This window comes from Cottoperca gobio, chromosome 18 (assembly GCF_900634415.1).
Source record: "Cottoperca gobio chromosome 18, fCotGob3.1, whole genome shotgun sequence".
Taxonomy (NCBI): Eukaryota; Metazoa; Chordata; class Actinopteri; order Perciformes; family Bovichtidae; genus Cottoperca; species Cottoperca gobio.
This window is the reverse complement of record NC_041372.1, coordinates 1,032,498-1,046,134: the sequence shown is the minus strand read 5'-3', so window position 1 is coordinate 1,046,134 and position 13,637 is coordinate 1,032,498. Positions and strand designations below refer to the sequence as shown.

General features: G+C 45.0%; 1 protein-coding gene across 8 annotated transcripts in view; it reads left to right on the top strand.

Annotated features, from left to right (window-relative positions):
* Nucleotides 1–13,637, top strand: part of LOC115023593 (adhesion G protein-coupled receptor L3) — a 187,706-nt gene that overhangs the window by 96,262 nt on the left and 77,807 nt on the right. For all 8 annotated transcript variants that reach the window (XM_029454686.1, XM_029454691.1, XM_029454689.1 and 5 more), the window contains one exon: nucleotides 3,733–3,842. In XM_029454686.1, coding sequence (XP_029310546.1) covers nucleotides 3,733–3,842 — 110 coding nt within the window. The remainder of the gene's footprint in view (nucleotides 1–3,732; nucleotides 3,843–13,637) is intronic.

The following is a 13,637-nucleotide window of genomic DNA, read 5'->3' as shown; positions in this document are numbered from 1 at the left end:
CTTCTCCTCCCTTCTTCTTCTTCTTCCTTCTCTTCTCCTCCTCCTTCTCCTTCTTTCTTCTTCTTCTTCTTCTTCTCTCCCTTCTCTTTCTGTTTCTCTTCCTCCTCCTCCTTCTTCTCTTCTGTTTCTCCTGTTCTCCTCCTCTCCTCCTCCTTCACCCTCAGATGTGTGTTGTCTTCTGATTTGACTGATAGAAATGTCCTCCATGCTCCCACTCCCTCGCTGTGACTGTCCGCACAATGAGATGTTCCTTCACACGGGGGTAGAGACTTTGGGAGCTGGAAGGTCCGTCTGATGTCGGGTCCCAATGATTCAGACATTTGCCTTCTCACATACACATCATGTATAGATGCGTTCAGGGTTGCAGTGCATGTTTATAAGGGGCTTTAGACTACGGGCGGTTTTCTTTCATTGATTAAATGATTTACTCATTGATTAATTTATTTATTTTTTGTCCTGTCAGTGGTCAATAGACTGAGGGGACTCAACCCACTTACATCACAGGCAGCAGCAGGATCAGCCAGCGATTATAGTCATTACAGTTTGTGCTTACATAGGGCTCTTGTGCTTTGTGCCACATCTCCCCTCGTCAGCTGGCAGTCTGAGCTCTAATCTGCCAGTTATAACAAATGGCAGACGAGGGAACAGGAGGAAAAAGCTATAAAGGAGGAAAAGTGGGACTGCAGATAAAAAAAGGGCAGCTGGTGGCCAAATTGCAAAATGGAGTTGTGTGTCGTCTTTCAGTATTGTAGCTCTGATAGAGGGCTTTATCTAAATGTACTCCTTTACCATTTGCTGAAAACACCTACATTTGGTGTACAACAGTTACGTGCTTCATCTTTTGTTTACCCTTCCCCATCGGACACCCGGGCTTCAGCAAGACGCCAATTAGAGCATTTAGCCTGCAGTGGCTTCTCACTGCCTGTTGAGTTCTCCCTCCTATAGTGATGCTGCATGTACACCACGTAGTCCCGTACATATTTGAATACATCACTCAAGGTGGATCCATTTCCCTCTCACTGAGAGTTCAAAGGGCTCCATCAGAGCCAAGTGTCTGATGAAATCCTGATTATCCTCTTAATTGGTAATTGTGAAGTCGTTGTGGCGTGTGGCGTGGGCAGTTTCTCCTGCTATTGATCCACCGACTGCTCTGCTATTGATTTGCTCTTGATACATTTAATAATTATTATTTCATTCCTGCGTGTCTTTAGGACGCCAACAGATCCGAAGGTATTTGTGTGCAGAGGTAAAAATGCACAGCAGCGATACATGGGATTTAAAATATGGGTGAAGATGGACGTTAAGGCCGGGATTAAGTTTGCAATCCTTGTTAAATACACATTATGATGTTTAATCCCTCCAGAGAAAGTTATTACAAACTATGATTAAAGTTCCAGATTTGGGCCGAGCTTAACTTCAAGGGCAATCCGTCGTTGTCCGTCCCCAAAACAAGCGTGTGTGTGTGTGTGTGTGTGTGTGTGTGTGTGTGTGTGTGTGTGTGTGTGTGTGTGTGTGTGTGTGTGTGTGTGTGTGTGTGTGTGTGTGTGTGTGTGTGTGTGTGCACTTCTCTTCCATCCATCTCACTGCTAATTCTATGTGTCACTTAATCTTATCACTTAACTTAACTTGTGTTCTCGCCTGCTGATTACCCCCCCCCCCCCCCCCCCCACACACACACACACACACACTTCTAGGCAGAATAAAGCAGAGATGGTGAGGAGATGGTGCACAGCTGAGGAGGCTGCCTCTATAATTGTTTCTCCATTTCATAGTCTTGACCTCTTATTTATTTGGCTGGCGTTTACTGCCTGGACATTAACTCTTCATGAGCCGGGCCACCGACAGCTGATTGGATAGAGAGGCAGAGGGTGATGGGAGGTCCATGATCCCATAAAGCTCACATGGGAGAGACTCGCACCACATCTCATTACTGCGCTGGCTTGATATGAGATGGCTCCTGTTTTCCTTGTCTCTCACTGGTTCGATTGATCAGCAGCCAATCGATGTTAATTAAGGTGTAGAATCCTTTAATTGTGGCGTATGAATCATTGTGTCAGACCCGGACCTTCACAAGACTTACACTGTGAAACCGCCATGCTGGGGAATAAACACCCTTTATATACGGCAAGATTATGGTGGTCTGTAAATGAGAATGGATGTGACGGAGGGCGCTCCTGTTGGCTCTGTACACTGGCAGCGTAAACGGAGACCGACCTTCATCTCCCCGTTTTTAATTTAGCAAACGGATGCAAAGCAGCGACGGATCGATAGATGTCAGAACGTTTAGGAGTTCATGTTGTGAGATGAGTGTTGCCATCATGTGTGGCGAGAGGCTCTCTGTGCATATGTAGCGGGGCTTTGATTGATGACTGCCAAAAACAAAATGGCACATGAGAACACCACCGGCACTATAATTGTGTTTTTTAATGAAGACTTAGAAGTGTGTGTGTGTTTGTGTGTGTGTGTGTGTGGTGTGGGTGGGTGTGTGTGTGTGTGTGTGTGTGTGTGTGTGTCCTCTCCACCACCACTGCCATCCATCATGAGTAATAACAATGTGACCTGTACACGGTCTGAAGCGGCTTTCAGGTCCATGACTTTCAACTCTACCCCGCAGCACAAAGATGAATTTACCCACGAGATTGTCTCCTAACCTCCAGAGCACGATGAACTGTCTCAGCATTAAACACGTCACACCGCATGCACCATGTATCCCTGAATGTACTGATGTTTCCTTTCACTGTGTGTAGTCCATAAAGACAGTCGCCCTTTCAAAATACTATTTTGATAATAGATTCATCTTTTAAGTAATTTTCTATGCACAAATGTCAAATGTTTTCAGCGTGTGACAAAACAAGACTTTAAAGACGTCTTTTTATATTTTCTGACATTTTATACAAATATAATATACAAATAATCTGCAGATTAACCAATAATGGAAATAATCATGAGTTGCAGCTCTAACATCAGCCCTTTAGAGCAGGGGGTGGGGAACCTTTTTCCTATCCAGGGCCATTTATTTTTTTACAACATCCTTCGGGGGCCGTACTAATTATTGAACTCATAACCTCTGCAAAATGTTTTTAAGACGCAGCCCATTCATTTCACTTTTCTTTTATGCTGTGCAAAAAAGCTACTTTTATTATCCATGTATCTTTCTGTTTTATCAGAAAACAATCCTTTATTAGTCCCACAACGGGGACATTTATCTCGTCACAGCAAAAGAACATATGCAGTAAAAAGGTAGTAAACAATAATTAAATAGAATAAAAAATAGTACCAAGTACCAAGTGGTTGATAGAAAATAAAGTGAGTATTGTACATGGCAGTGATAATTGCACAGCAGTGGTGGAACAGTCTGTTCTTGGTGTGGTGGTTTACCTCTCTATCTCTCCATGTTTGTATGTTACGCTCTGCAGAGAGCTGCTTGTTGGGCCAAACTCCGCCGAAGAGCGTTAACTTTATCCAAACGCACTCGTCCTTTCAGCTCGTGCAGTTTGTCAAACCTCGTTTAACCTCTTTAACGTTGCAACATGTGATTGATGTGAAGCCCATCGATATCATGACGACACAGATATTAAAAACTGTCTAAATATGAACCTCCTGCTCACTTCCCTCTGTGTTTAAGAGAAGAGCTTCATGTCTTTATGATCTCTGCTACAGAATGAACTACTGAGTGATGAGCTGCTGTATGTTGTGATGTTTGTCTCACGTTTCTCTTTCCTCTGCTTCCAGATGTAATAACCGGACCCAGTGTGCTGTTGTGGCCGGACCAGATGTGTTTCCGGACCCTTGCCCGGGAACCTACAAATATCTGGAAGTCCAATATGAATGTGTGCCCTACAGTACGTACTCCTTCATTCCTAATGCTCGTATCCATCCTCATGTGCTCTTAACACGGCGACTCATCAACACGCAGGATGCGTTCAAAGTATCTCCAGTGTGTCACTCAGAGGAGCAGCTGACGCACGTGAAAGACATGAGATGATTCCTGTGATGCAGAAAGATACAGCAAGATGAACCCTTTCTTCATCGTCTTCATCCTGCACGCCATCAACAGTGTGCCAGCTTACACTGGTTTTAGATGTAGCACCTAATTGATTAATTGATGATACATACAGTATTAAAGTGATGCAGCAGGCACATGGATGGAGTTATTATGTTAATAATCTGCACATCTGTGAATGTGTTCGCTGCGTTTCCTCTTTAGACGGTCCCGTCCCATCAACTCCCGTAGTCCACAGCGCTTTAATATCGGTGTTATTCCTGCCTCATCATCTCACGTCTCTGTTAGCGCTGCAGCAGGAAAGGCCTTCGGACTTTCATCAAAATGAAAGCGACTTGTTGTTTTCGGTTGAGCTCAGTGGACGGCAGTTAATATTCAGACCAGTAAAGCATCTCTGCAGGGAGCAAATAAAAAGGATGTCATTAGTGCATCAGGGGAAAAACGGTGGAGCCGCAGTGGAAACATTCGGGCAGCGAGGGGAAGCATCAGCATGAGGTGACAGGATGAACACACAGAGAGGACGTCCAGGTGAGGTCACAGGAAGTGGACTCATGATCTCACGTATTGTGTTAACATGACCTTTGAAGTGGAACATGAACGTCACAGTAATTACTGCCAACATGTTCAGAACTGATATAAAACTGGAAATGTTGGATCGTTTGTCGTTAGCTGCTGGGTTCCATCAAACTCTAATCATTCCAATTTAAATCAAAAGCATCTTTTTCACATCTGATGTCCTCACGTGGCTCCTTCAGTAGTCTGCTGACAGCAGCTTTCATGTTGTGGAGTAAAAACATTTCTACCTGTGATCCAGAGCTGGCAGATCTTTATACCTCTCAGACCCTCGGTGTTGTACAGTTGGAGCACTGACCCCACTAAAGAGTCATTCTGACCTCCTGTCAGTATTTAAGCACAGTGCTTTGCTTTCAGTGCAAATATGGACTTTTGATCCAAAATTGTTCCATTAGTCCCGACTTACATTTCTATCTACTCTGATTGGAACCCAGCATGTCATTGTTCTAACATCTCGTGATGGACGTTGTCCCAATGTTGGGGACTAATGCGAGTAAAAGCGAGGAAATGTGTGCATGTTTTTGATTTCTTTATTCTCTTCTCTTCTGCTCTTTGAGTAACCGGGTCCTGATTTCTGGAAAGAGAGATTTCTGTTGAGTTTTAATTTAAAAGCCGACTGCCATCTTGTTCCATTATATTCTGGGGTGTACTGTCCCTTTAAGGCTACTGATGTCACTGTTCTGAGTCCACATTATAGTCCAACATTATGACACCATGTAAAAAGGCTTGGTCATGCCACCCGTCCTCTCCAATAGAAATACCACAGCCCCCGTGGGACCCTCAGCTTCCCCATTCAGCTGTCTGCTCAACTGCCCGCCTTCTTTTTAATCATTTACACAACTTCCTTAACAAAAGCCGAGTTGCACAGTCTGCCCGAACTGTTGGAAAACTGCTTCAGGCAGCACATTGGCCGCCTATCAGGGGTGCACCAGGGAGGGAAACGGGGGCACCTTGTGTGTATCTAACTGGATTGTGCCCAGAACCATAGTAGAATAAAACATTCTGCTTGCAATGCATAATAACCGTTGCAGAAGTCATGTAGGCGTTTATTTGTATATTGAGCGGGGGAGCAAAGTGTAATCACTAACGGTCACTGGAGACGGACTTTGAGACACATTTTTTATTGCGGCCTGTGAACGAGTTGATGTGTGACGGCCCCCGAGGACTCGCTCTCGTCTTACCTCCACGCATCGAGCGAAATAGTTTGAACTGGCTTATTGTTAATTAGACAAATAATTAGGTTTTCAGATTGGCAAAGGGGGTTCGCTTTGAGACACGGCAGCTCAAACTGGGAACGAGTCTCTTAACAAAGTTCCTGAGACAGACTGACGGGTTTGAGTGTCTAATAAGAAACGCAGCCTCCCATGACTCCGACTTCAGTGGTGGAGTCTTGACTCTGAATTCTCTGACAAGCTCTTCTGCTCGGCACAACTAATACTCCTTTTCTTCCAAGTCTCCCTCGCTCTCTCTTACATCTTGTCCTTTAAGTGCTCTCTCCGCTTTCTCCTATACTTCTTCATTTCGCCCCTCAAATGCCGCTCCTCCCGTCTGAACCACTTCACTTGTATCTGTATTCAGCTTGTGGAGCTTCTTTTCTTTTTGGATAAATTACCGCTCTCCATATCTTTATAAGCCGGCGAGATTGTACAATCAGATGCAGCGTTAATAATGGCACAGGACTGTGCTGAATCGATGGACACATGCCGCAGATATTGATTTTATTAATTTTTGAGATTTGATTCGCTCCATCAGTCGTAATGGGGAGAAACATGTTCCAACAATTACTCCTGCGAGCGCTGCGTGGCAGAGTCGGAGCAATCCATCATATTTGCATTTGAGCCGGATAATGATGTGATATGAGCTCTGCGTGCATCACATGAACAATGGGGGGGGGGAAGGTGAAACAATACAAAACGATATGATTCTTTAAAAATAAAGTGGTTGATACATAAAAGTGAAGCTAATGTGCTTGCATTTACCCCGTCAGTCATATGGAGTGAGCATCCTGCACTCTTCATCTGCCAGAGGTCTCTGTCTTCTTTGTACGGTGCAGTCTGTGCATGCTCCCCCATGCACTTTACAGATTAGTAAGGCTACCCTCAGGCAGAAGTGATGTGCTGACCCTTTATGATGACTCATAAACATGACTCTGCCTCTGCCCCGCCCTCTCACCTTGACTTTGCTCCGTCTATTCTCTTAGTGCCTTATTAAAACCTCTCTCGCTCACTTTCTGCGTGTAAGATTCACTTGAGCAGCTCCTCCCAAAGGTGGAGCTCATAAGAGGTCACCACAGCTGCGTCTCCTACCTACACATTGTTCTTCCTCAGCAGTAATGAAGCACTTACATCCCCTCTGTGGCCCCTCAGGTTCTCAGGCTTGTCACACATTCAAACGTGCGTTGCGGTGCTTTGACTTTCTGTTGTTAACGGCTTGCCGTTACCTTTCTTGTCCTTTTCTTCCGAGCATCAGCCACCTCCTTATAATTAGACGTCTTTCTGTAGTTTCCATGGCAATTTCACTGATTTAGTCCAGGCGAGCGGTCAAACCCTCCGTCCCACAGAAATGACAGTAGCTAGGGATGATTGCATGTCTTTTCAGGGAAACACTTTGGTTCGGTTCAGCGTGGAGTGAACGACAGACTCAGACAAGAAGAGAGTGGGAGAACAAAGGAAGAGGACCTGCTGGCAGTCTGTTGCTATACATAAGCCACTAGTTCCCCCACTGTTTGTAGCTAATAAGGACAATGTAAACCCTGTCTGGCACAGTGGGATCCAGCTCAGCCTGTCAGATACTGCTCACACTTTGCAAGCTAAGCCAGGACATAAAATCATGCAGTAAAGTCTCATTTCAGACGAGTAACGGTGTAATCCTGAGCCCACACCTCACAGAAACTCGCCATGCCATGTTCTCTTATTTCCAACTTACCTAATTGTCTTTTAATTCATTTTGCTAATAATAACAAGTTCAGGGGTCTCGCTGAATAATGGAGTAGATTGTTTTGGCATGTTTACCTCGGCACCTGCTACCAATCTCTGTCCTTCTGTGTTGGCAGGTGAAACCATGAAATTGATGCTCTACACATGGCTATCACTTACAATGCAGCGTGGGCAGATTGTGGTGTGATTACTGCGCCCATTATGGAGCGGTCACACTGGAGGTAAACACCACCTGTGTGACCAGGAGCTTCATGGCTGCCATGTGTCTCTACACTTATAAGAGTTAGTAGTTTACTGGACTGCATGTAATTAAACTACATTCATATTTGCAAAGTGATTTAAGTAATAAATACTGAAGCTATGAAGTAGCAGTTTGCGTTGCCTTGTGACTTCGTTGTATTATGTGCAGCAGCTTCCAGCGCAGCGTGAAGGTGATTAGATGATTAACTAGGAGCTCTCGGAGAGCGCAGACCTCCGCCAAGGCCGCGTCCATAAGTGGACTGCCCCGTGATTCAGATCCGCTCCAAAGCGAGGGGAAACATAACCTCCTGGTGGGGGTAATAAGAATCATGTCTAAGCTGCTCACACTCAGTATTCAAACATCATAAGCAGTGTTGCTTCTAAGCACCCAGCCAGTTCCCTTTCCTTGGATTATCTTGCAGCAATTTTAAGCTTCTACAAGAGTATATCACTCCATGTGATGTTATCAGTAATTCCACTAAGCAGATAGTTTGGAAGTTCAGTGGCTTTTTGCCCTTGAGATCTGCGACACACGTTCTTCAGGTGTAGTGTGGGAGTGAGCGGCGTGACAGCACATACATCACACAGCCACACCCTCCCCGCTCCGCCTCAAATGCCAGTGAGCATTAGCCTTCTTGTTCAGACAGAGTTTTCTTCTTCTTCTTCTTCTTCTCCCCACCTGAGCGACTAGCTCCACTTCTTCCCATGTGTGAAGGAGGCCTGTAATGCCATCACATCACTCAGTGACAGCTGACCACTCCCCAACCCACAGCAGGCTCTGATGACTCTGACTTTCTGTCACATTTTTCACACAACAGATTCACGCTGGCGTCGTGGCCTGAATTTGCAGAGATGGATCTTGTCACAACACATTGGTTTTAAACTGAGCTTTGCAGAAACACCCAGTTTTTTTTTTAAATCAGGATTTACCCTTTACAGTTCATAGCCCAGCTGGAATCACAAACACATTGTGAAAAGGTTAAAAATGCATTGCTCGTGGTTTTTAAAAAATCTAAAAGAAAATAAGATGCATCACAAATTCTTCTTCTCCCTCCAGCCCCTGAGGGGCGTGTGTGTGCTTGATTGACAGTTGAGCTAGCGGCTCAGTTGCTGCAGAGAGACAAAGTATACAACCGACAGCCGTTCCACCTGACGAGATGATGGCCTCCTCGCCTGCAGACAGCAGCTTTCTGCAGCGGTGCAGCACAAGAGAGGAGGCGTTAGCTTTACAGCTAATGTGGGTTCTTGCTGTTCAAAGTCGACCTGCTTACCTGTGGTTCAACAGCATCTTACTGCTCAATGTACACCGTTTAAAATACAATTACTGTGTTGGTTATAGCATAATAAAAATACACAGTCATGAAATATACTGATTCATTTTCTCAAAGAGGAACCCAGGCCGTGTGAGTTCAACCTCTCTGATTTAATAACATTTAGTAATTAATGACAAACTAGCTGCTGCCACATGATGTTTACATTCTCATCATCAAAGTGTTGCACTTATATAGAAAGGCAGTTTCGGGGGATGAGTTAACAATGGTCCTACAGAAAGAAACAGATATTATTTTCCCAGAGGCGAGATAATTGCACCGGGGGGCTGTGATTACCAATGTGGATAAATGGTGGTGTGAAAGGGGTGAATCTGGACACGCACAAACTGTTTCCTCCACTAATAGCTGAATAAGCTGCTGTAATCTATCAGGCTCTTGTTTTGTACCGGCTGCTTTTTTTTGCTCAATACTTACAGGATCATCGCTTCTTTTTCATGGATAGACAAAAATGTACACACGGCAACATATTGTAAGAAATGCTCTCGCACGCTGAACAAGCTCCTGGACATGTTCATAAACTCTTCGATTTACATAAGACGAGCAAAGCTTTTATCTCAGTGTTTCCTGCCCACACACACACACACACACACACACACACACACACACACACACACACACATTTGGCAGAGTTGTTGCTGTGCCAAGTGTCGAGGATATGGCTCTAATTAGAGATTGGTCTCTTCGGGGGGTCTCTCCTTTAATGATCACCATACTAATCAAAGCTCTTACTCCCTGTCTTTTACTTCCTTCTTTGTTCACTGGTGCTCCACCACGCCCGCCCCCCCCCCCCCCCCACACACACACACACACACACACTAAACCCCCCCCCCCCCAATCCCTCTGCTCTGTTCCATAATTTCAAGGTCCTTGAAAATCAAGACATATTTCAGGAGGTGCAATTATGTTATATCTGCTCCAGTTGTCGCTATGTTCCACAAAAAATGTATTTAATTTTGTTTTGCCTGGGCTGCACTTGCCTTTTTCTCCTTCTGGTGGTCGGTCCCACGTGGGTAGCAGGTTGGATGAGCGCCAAGTCCTTGCACCTGTCCCTCAAATAGAGACACACACACACACACACACACATGCATGCAGAACAAAACACACACACACAGCATCCTGTATTGTCAAGGTTATAAGATAGCATAGCAGCCTCCCAGTAAGGCGGCGGAGAGAAAGCGATGGAGACAGAAAGGAGACACTCGGGAGGAGATTGAATAAGTACGACAAAGGAGCACAAAGAGAGCAGACAAGTGGTTGAAAGAAAAAGAGGGGTGTTGAGAAATGGAACCTGTAATGATGGTGTGGGAGACTCATGAGCACCGACCGAGGGAAATGATAGGGAAAAAAATGAGGGAGATGAAGAGCGAATGCGGAGAGAGAGCGATGGCAGCCTGCATGTCCTCCCCCATCCTTAGGCACATGCTATTCAAAGCCCCGTAATTTGCGTCATTAATTAAAAAGCTGATGGGATGGAGTTAAGGGGTTTGCTCTCTGCATCTCAGTTGAGAGAGAGAAGGAATGGAACGAAGAGGGGGGGGGGGGGGGTTATTGCAAAAAATATTGCAGCCATTCCTCCATGAATCTCTATTAGTGGCTAATGATACCATTCTGATACCTCTCAACCATTAGTGTGAAATTGGGAAGCGTTAATTATTGAAATGGAAATCCATACAGCTGCCGCTCACATGACGGGGTCGGGCTCTGAGTCGCTCCCGTACACTTTGTTAGCTGCTCAGCGGGAGCCTTCAGCCAAGAGGAGACTACAATAAGTATGCAGAGCGACTTCTGAGGTGGAAATTATATTTGACATTATGCATTATCTGAACAAATACAGAGACGACTGCATTATGCAGTGGCAATATAATTGAATTGTATAAGGTATGGTACGGCTGAGCAGCAGGGGGCTGCAGCGTCGTCTGCACAAGTTCTGTTTTTCATTGTTATAATTATTGTTATGGGTTTGAGTCTTTCGGTATTTCACGACTTAAATGTAGATTTATCTCACAGAGTTGTGCAGCATTACTGTCCATCAAGCAGTAATATGAAGCTTCTTATGGAGAAACATTTTCAGGATCTTAGAACATGAATCATTCTTTCCCCAGCCCAATCATTTTAAACCATGAAAACAAATGATATTTTAAAGGGAAGCCATAATGTAGGTTGCTTGTTCAGTTTATTAAATTTGGTCAGGACAGCTTGACCAATTAGGTAAGCTGCAGCGTCGGCCATGTTGCCTCTTCCAGCTTTATGTGTTTGGCAGGATGAAGCGTGCAGCAGCAGCCAGACTGTTACAGACTGCATGCACACGCTTTGCTCTGTTATTGTTTTGCCCAAATCTGTTGCCAGAAACCTGGCCAAGCAATGCCTTCACTTAAACTGTGACCTGCGAGAACACTTATCTGATTGTTTCCACAGTTGTCATAAACGCAAACTGACACAAAAGGGTGAAAAAAACAAACGATTTAACCAAATATTTCAATATAAAATCTGCAGCCGTTTTCTCTGCCTGGACTCATTTTGAGATTTTCTTTCTCATCACATTTCCTCCTCCTGCTTTGACATCCAACGAAGGGTCAATCTTTCCTTTGGGAAGATGTGGCGGACCCTTCTGATGAGTTACCCAATCCAGAAGCAGAGCGATGAGCTGTTTCTGATGTGACTTTATCCATAAAAACGCTTGCAGAATGACAGCTGAAGCCGCGGTTACGTTGCTTAAATGTCAAGTGCTCGCAGAACCTTCCCGCCATTACACTCCAACCTGGGTGCAGCCCCCCCCCCGCCGCACATCATCAAATCAAAAACGCATTTCTGCTTTTAAATAATTTGATGGCCACTCATCATCTCTTTTTCAAATAATTAGCTCATCACGAGTGTTTTAAAGTTGACTTCATTGCGAGTGCTGTGATTAGCATTAACATCAAACCTCTATTAATCGTAAAGCTTCTGCTCGCATTGTGTTTAGCAGGAGGGACAACACATACTGTGCACTTACATACCAGTACAAGGCTTTAGTAAAGTGTTTGGAACAGAAGTGTACATGTGGGATCATTCATCCTGAGCTACTCGTGCTGTTGGATGGAAAAGGATGTAACCCTCTCACAGGGAAGGACACTTATTTTATTTGTGTGTATTTTCAATAGTTAAAATGTCCTTCCTCTCAGACATCAGAGGAAGATGAGGGAGAGAAAAGGATGAGAGCGCTAAGAGCTTTTTAGTGACTCGCTGACAGCCGTGACCAAAATCGCATTAAGGTCACAATGGGTGGGGTGGGGTGGAGCGAAGAAGCCTCTGGAATGAATCAATTCTCCGTGTCGCTCTGTTTTCCCTGCTGCTCCGCTTGTGTCTGCGGCGGCGTGAACATGGAGGTCCAGGCTCGTATCACAGGTATCTGTGACGTGAACAGATGAGTCTGAGTGATCTGGGGGGGACGGGACATTATTCTGGTCAGTCGACGGGGCCACTTCCTGTACAGCGGCCCCGGGAGTGGCGTATATTTCCTTGTCGGGGATTTCATCCAAATCCTTCCCTCCCTTCTCACACCGTCTCCCCTGGCGATTGCGTCGTATACCACTTCTCACATCCCCGCCGCTAATGCCTTTTTCCATAGATCATTACCCTGCTCTCCCCTCGCCACTGTTAGTGATCGCTCACTCAGAAACCCTGGCCTCCCCGTGGCCCCTGCTGTGTGGCCGTTGCTCATGGGAGGTGAAGAGGCTTCGATCGGGGGACGTTTGGCTATTTACTTTGAGTTGATCGATGGCGTCCACGTGTACTTCCAGTTTTGGGAAGATTGGGTGATTGAGATGTAGCCCGGAGGTCTGTATGGACTTATCGTGTTTGGGTGACAGCTGGAGTGTTTGCTGTTGATGAGGTGGCGTGCTGTACCAGGGTACAGTTTTATGATCTGACGACCACAGACGGCTCTCCCTTCCCCGCTATGTTTCTCTCTTTGCTCTTTCCTTCGCTCGACTCGGCTCCTTGCATTATTATTGTTCTCCTCTAATAATTTTCTCATCTTTCAAACTTTACCCCACCCGCCCCCACCCACTGACCTCCATACCTCACTCAGCTGCACTCTCCATTTGGAGGAGAGGACTTGTGTAAGCCCTGGTAACAGAGGTTAATCCGCTCTTATTAGAACCGGGATTACTGGAGGGACCAGCGAAATACCCTGACTGACATAAAACAGCTTGTCCACAAGAGGAAGCAATACGTTAGAGTTGAGATGTACGAGGCACGTTCTCTACAGGCTCTCAGCATACCTGCTTTTATATCTCGCATGTAATAACTAGGTCACATGATGAAATGTATTCATGATGTTGTGTTGCCTGTAATCACAAGAGTGAACTGTAACACAGTCACAGCTGAAGAGACGCATCTTCCACACAAGTAGAGCGAAAATTACTTTTGATTCATAAAAACGTTTTTATGGCCGTTGACAGTATTTTCTGATTTATGGAGTGATACAAATGTCTGCAAATTATCACATATTTAATAGAATAATTCTTCATTTTCATATTTACACATAATTGCCTTAATGTAAGTAATTATGTG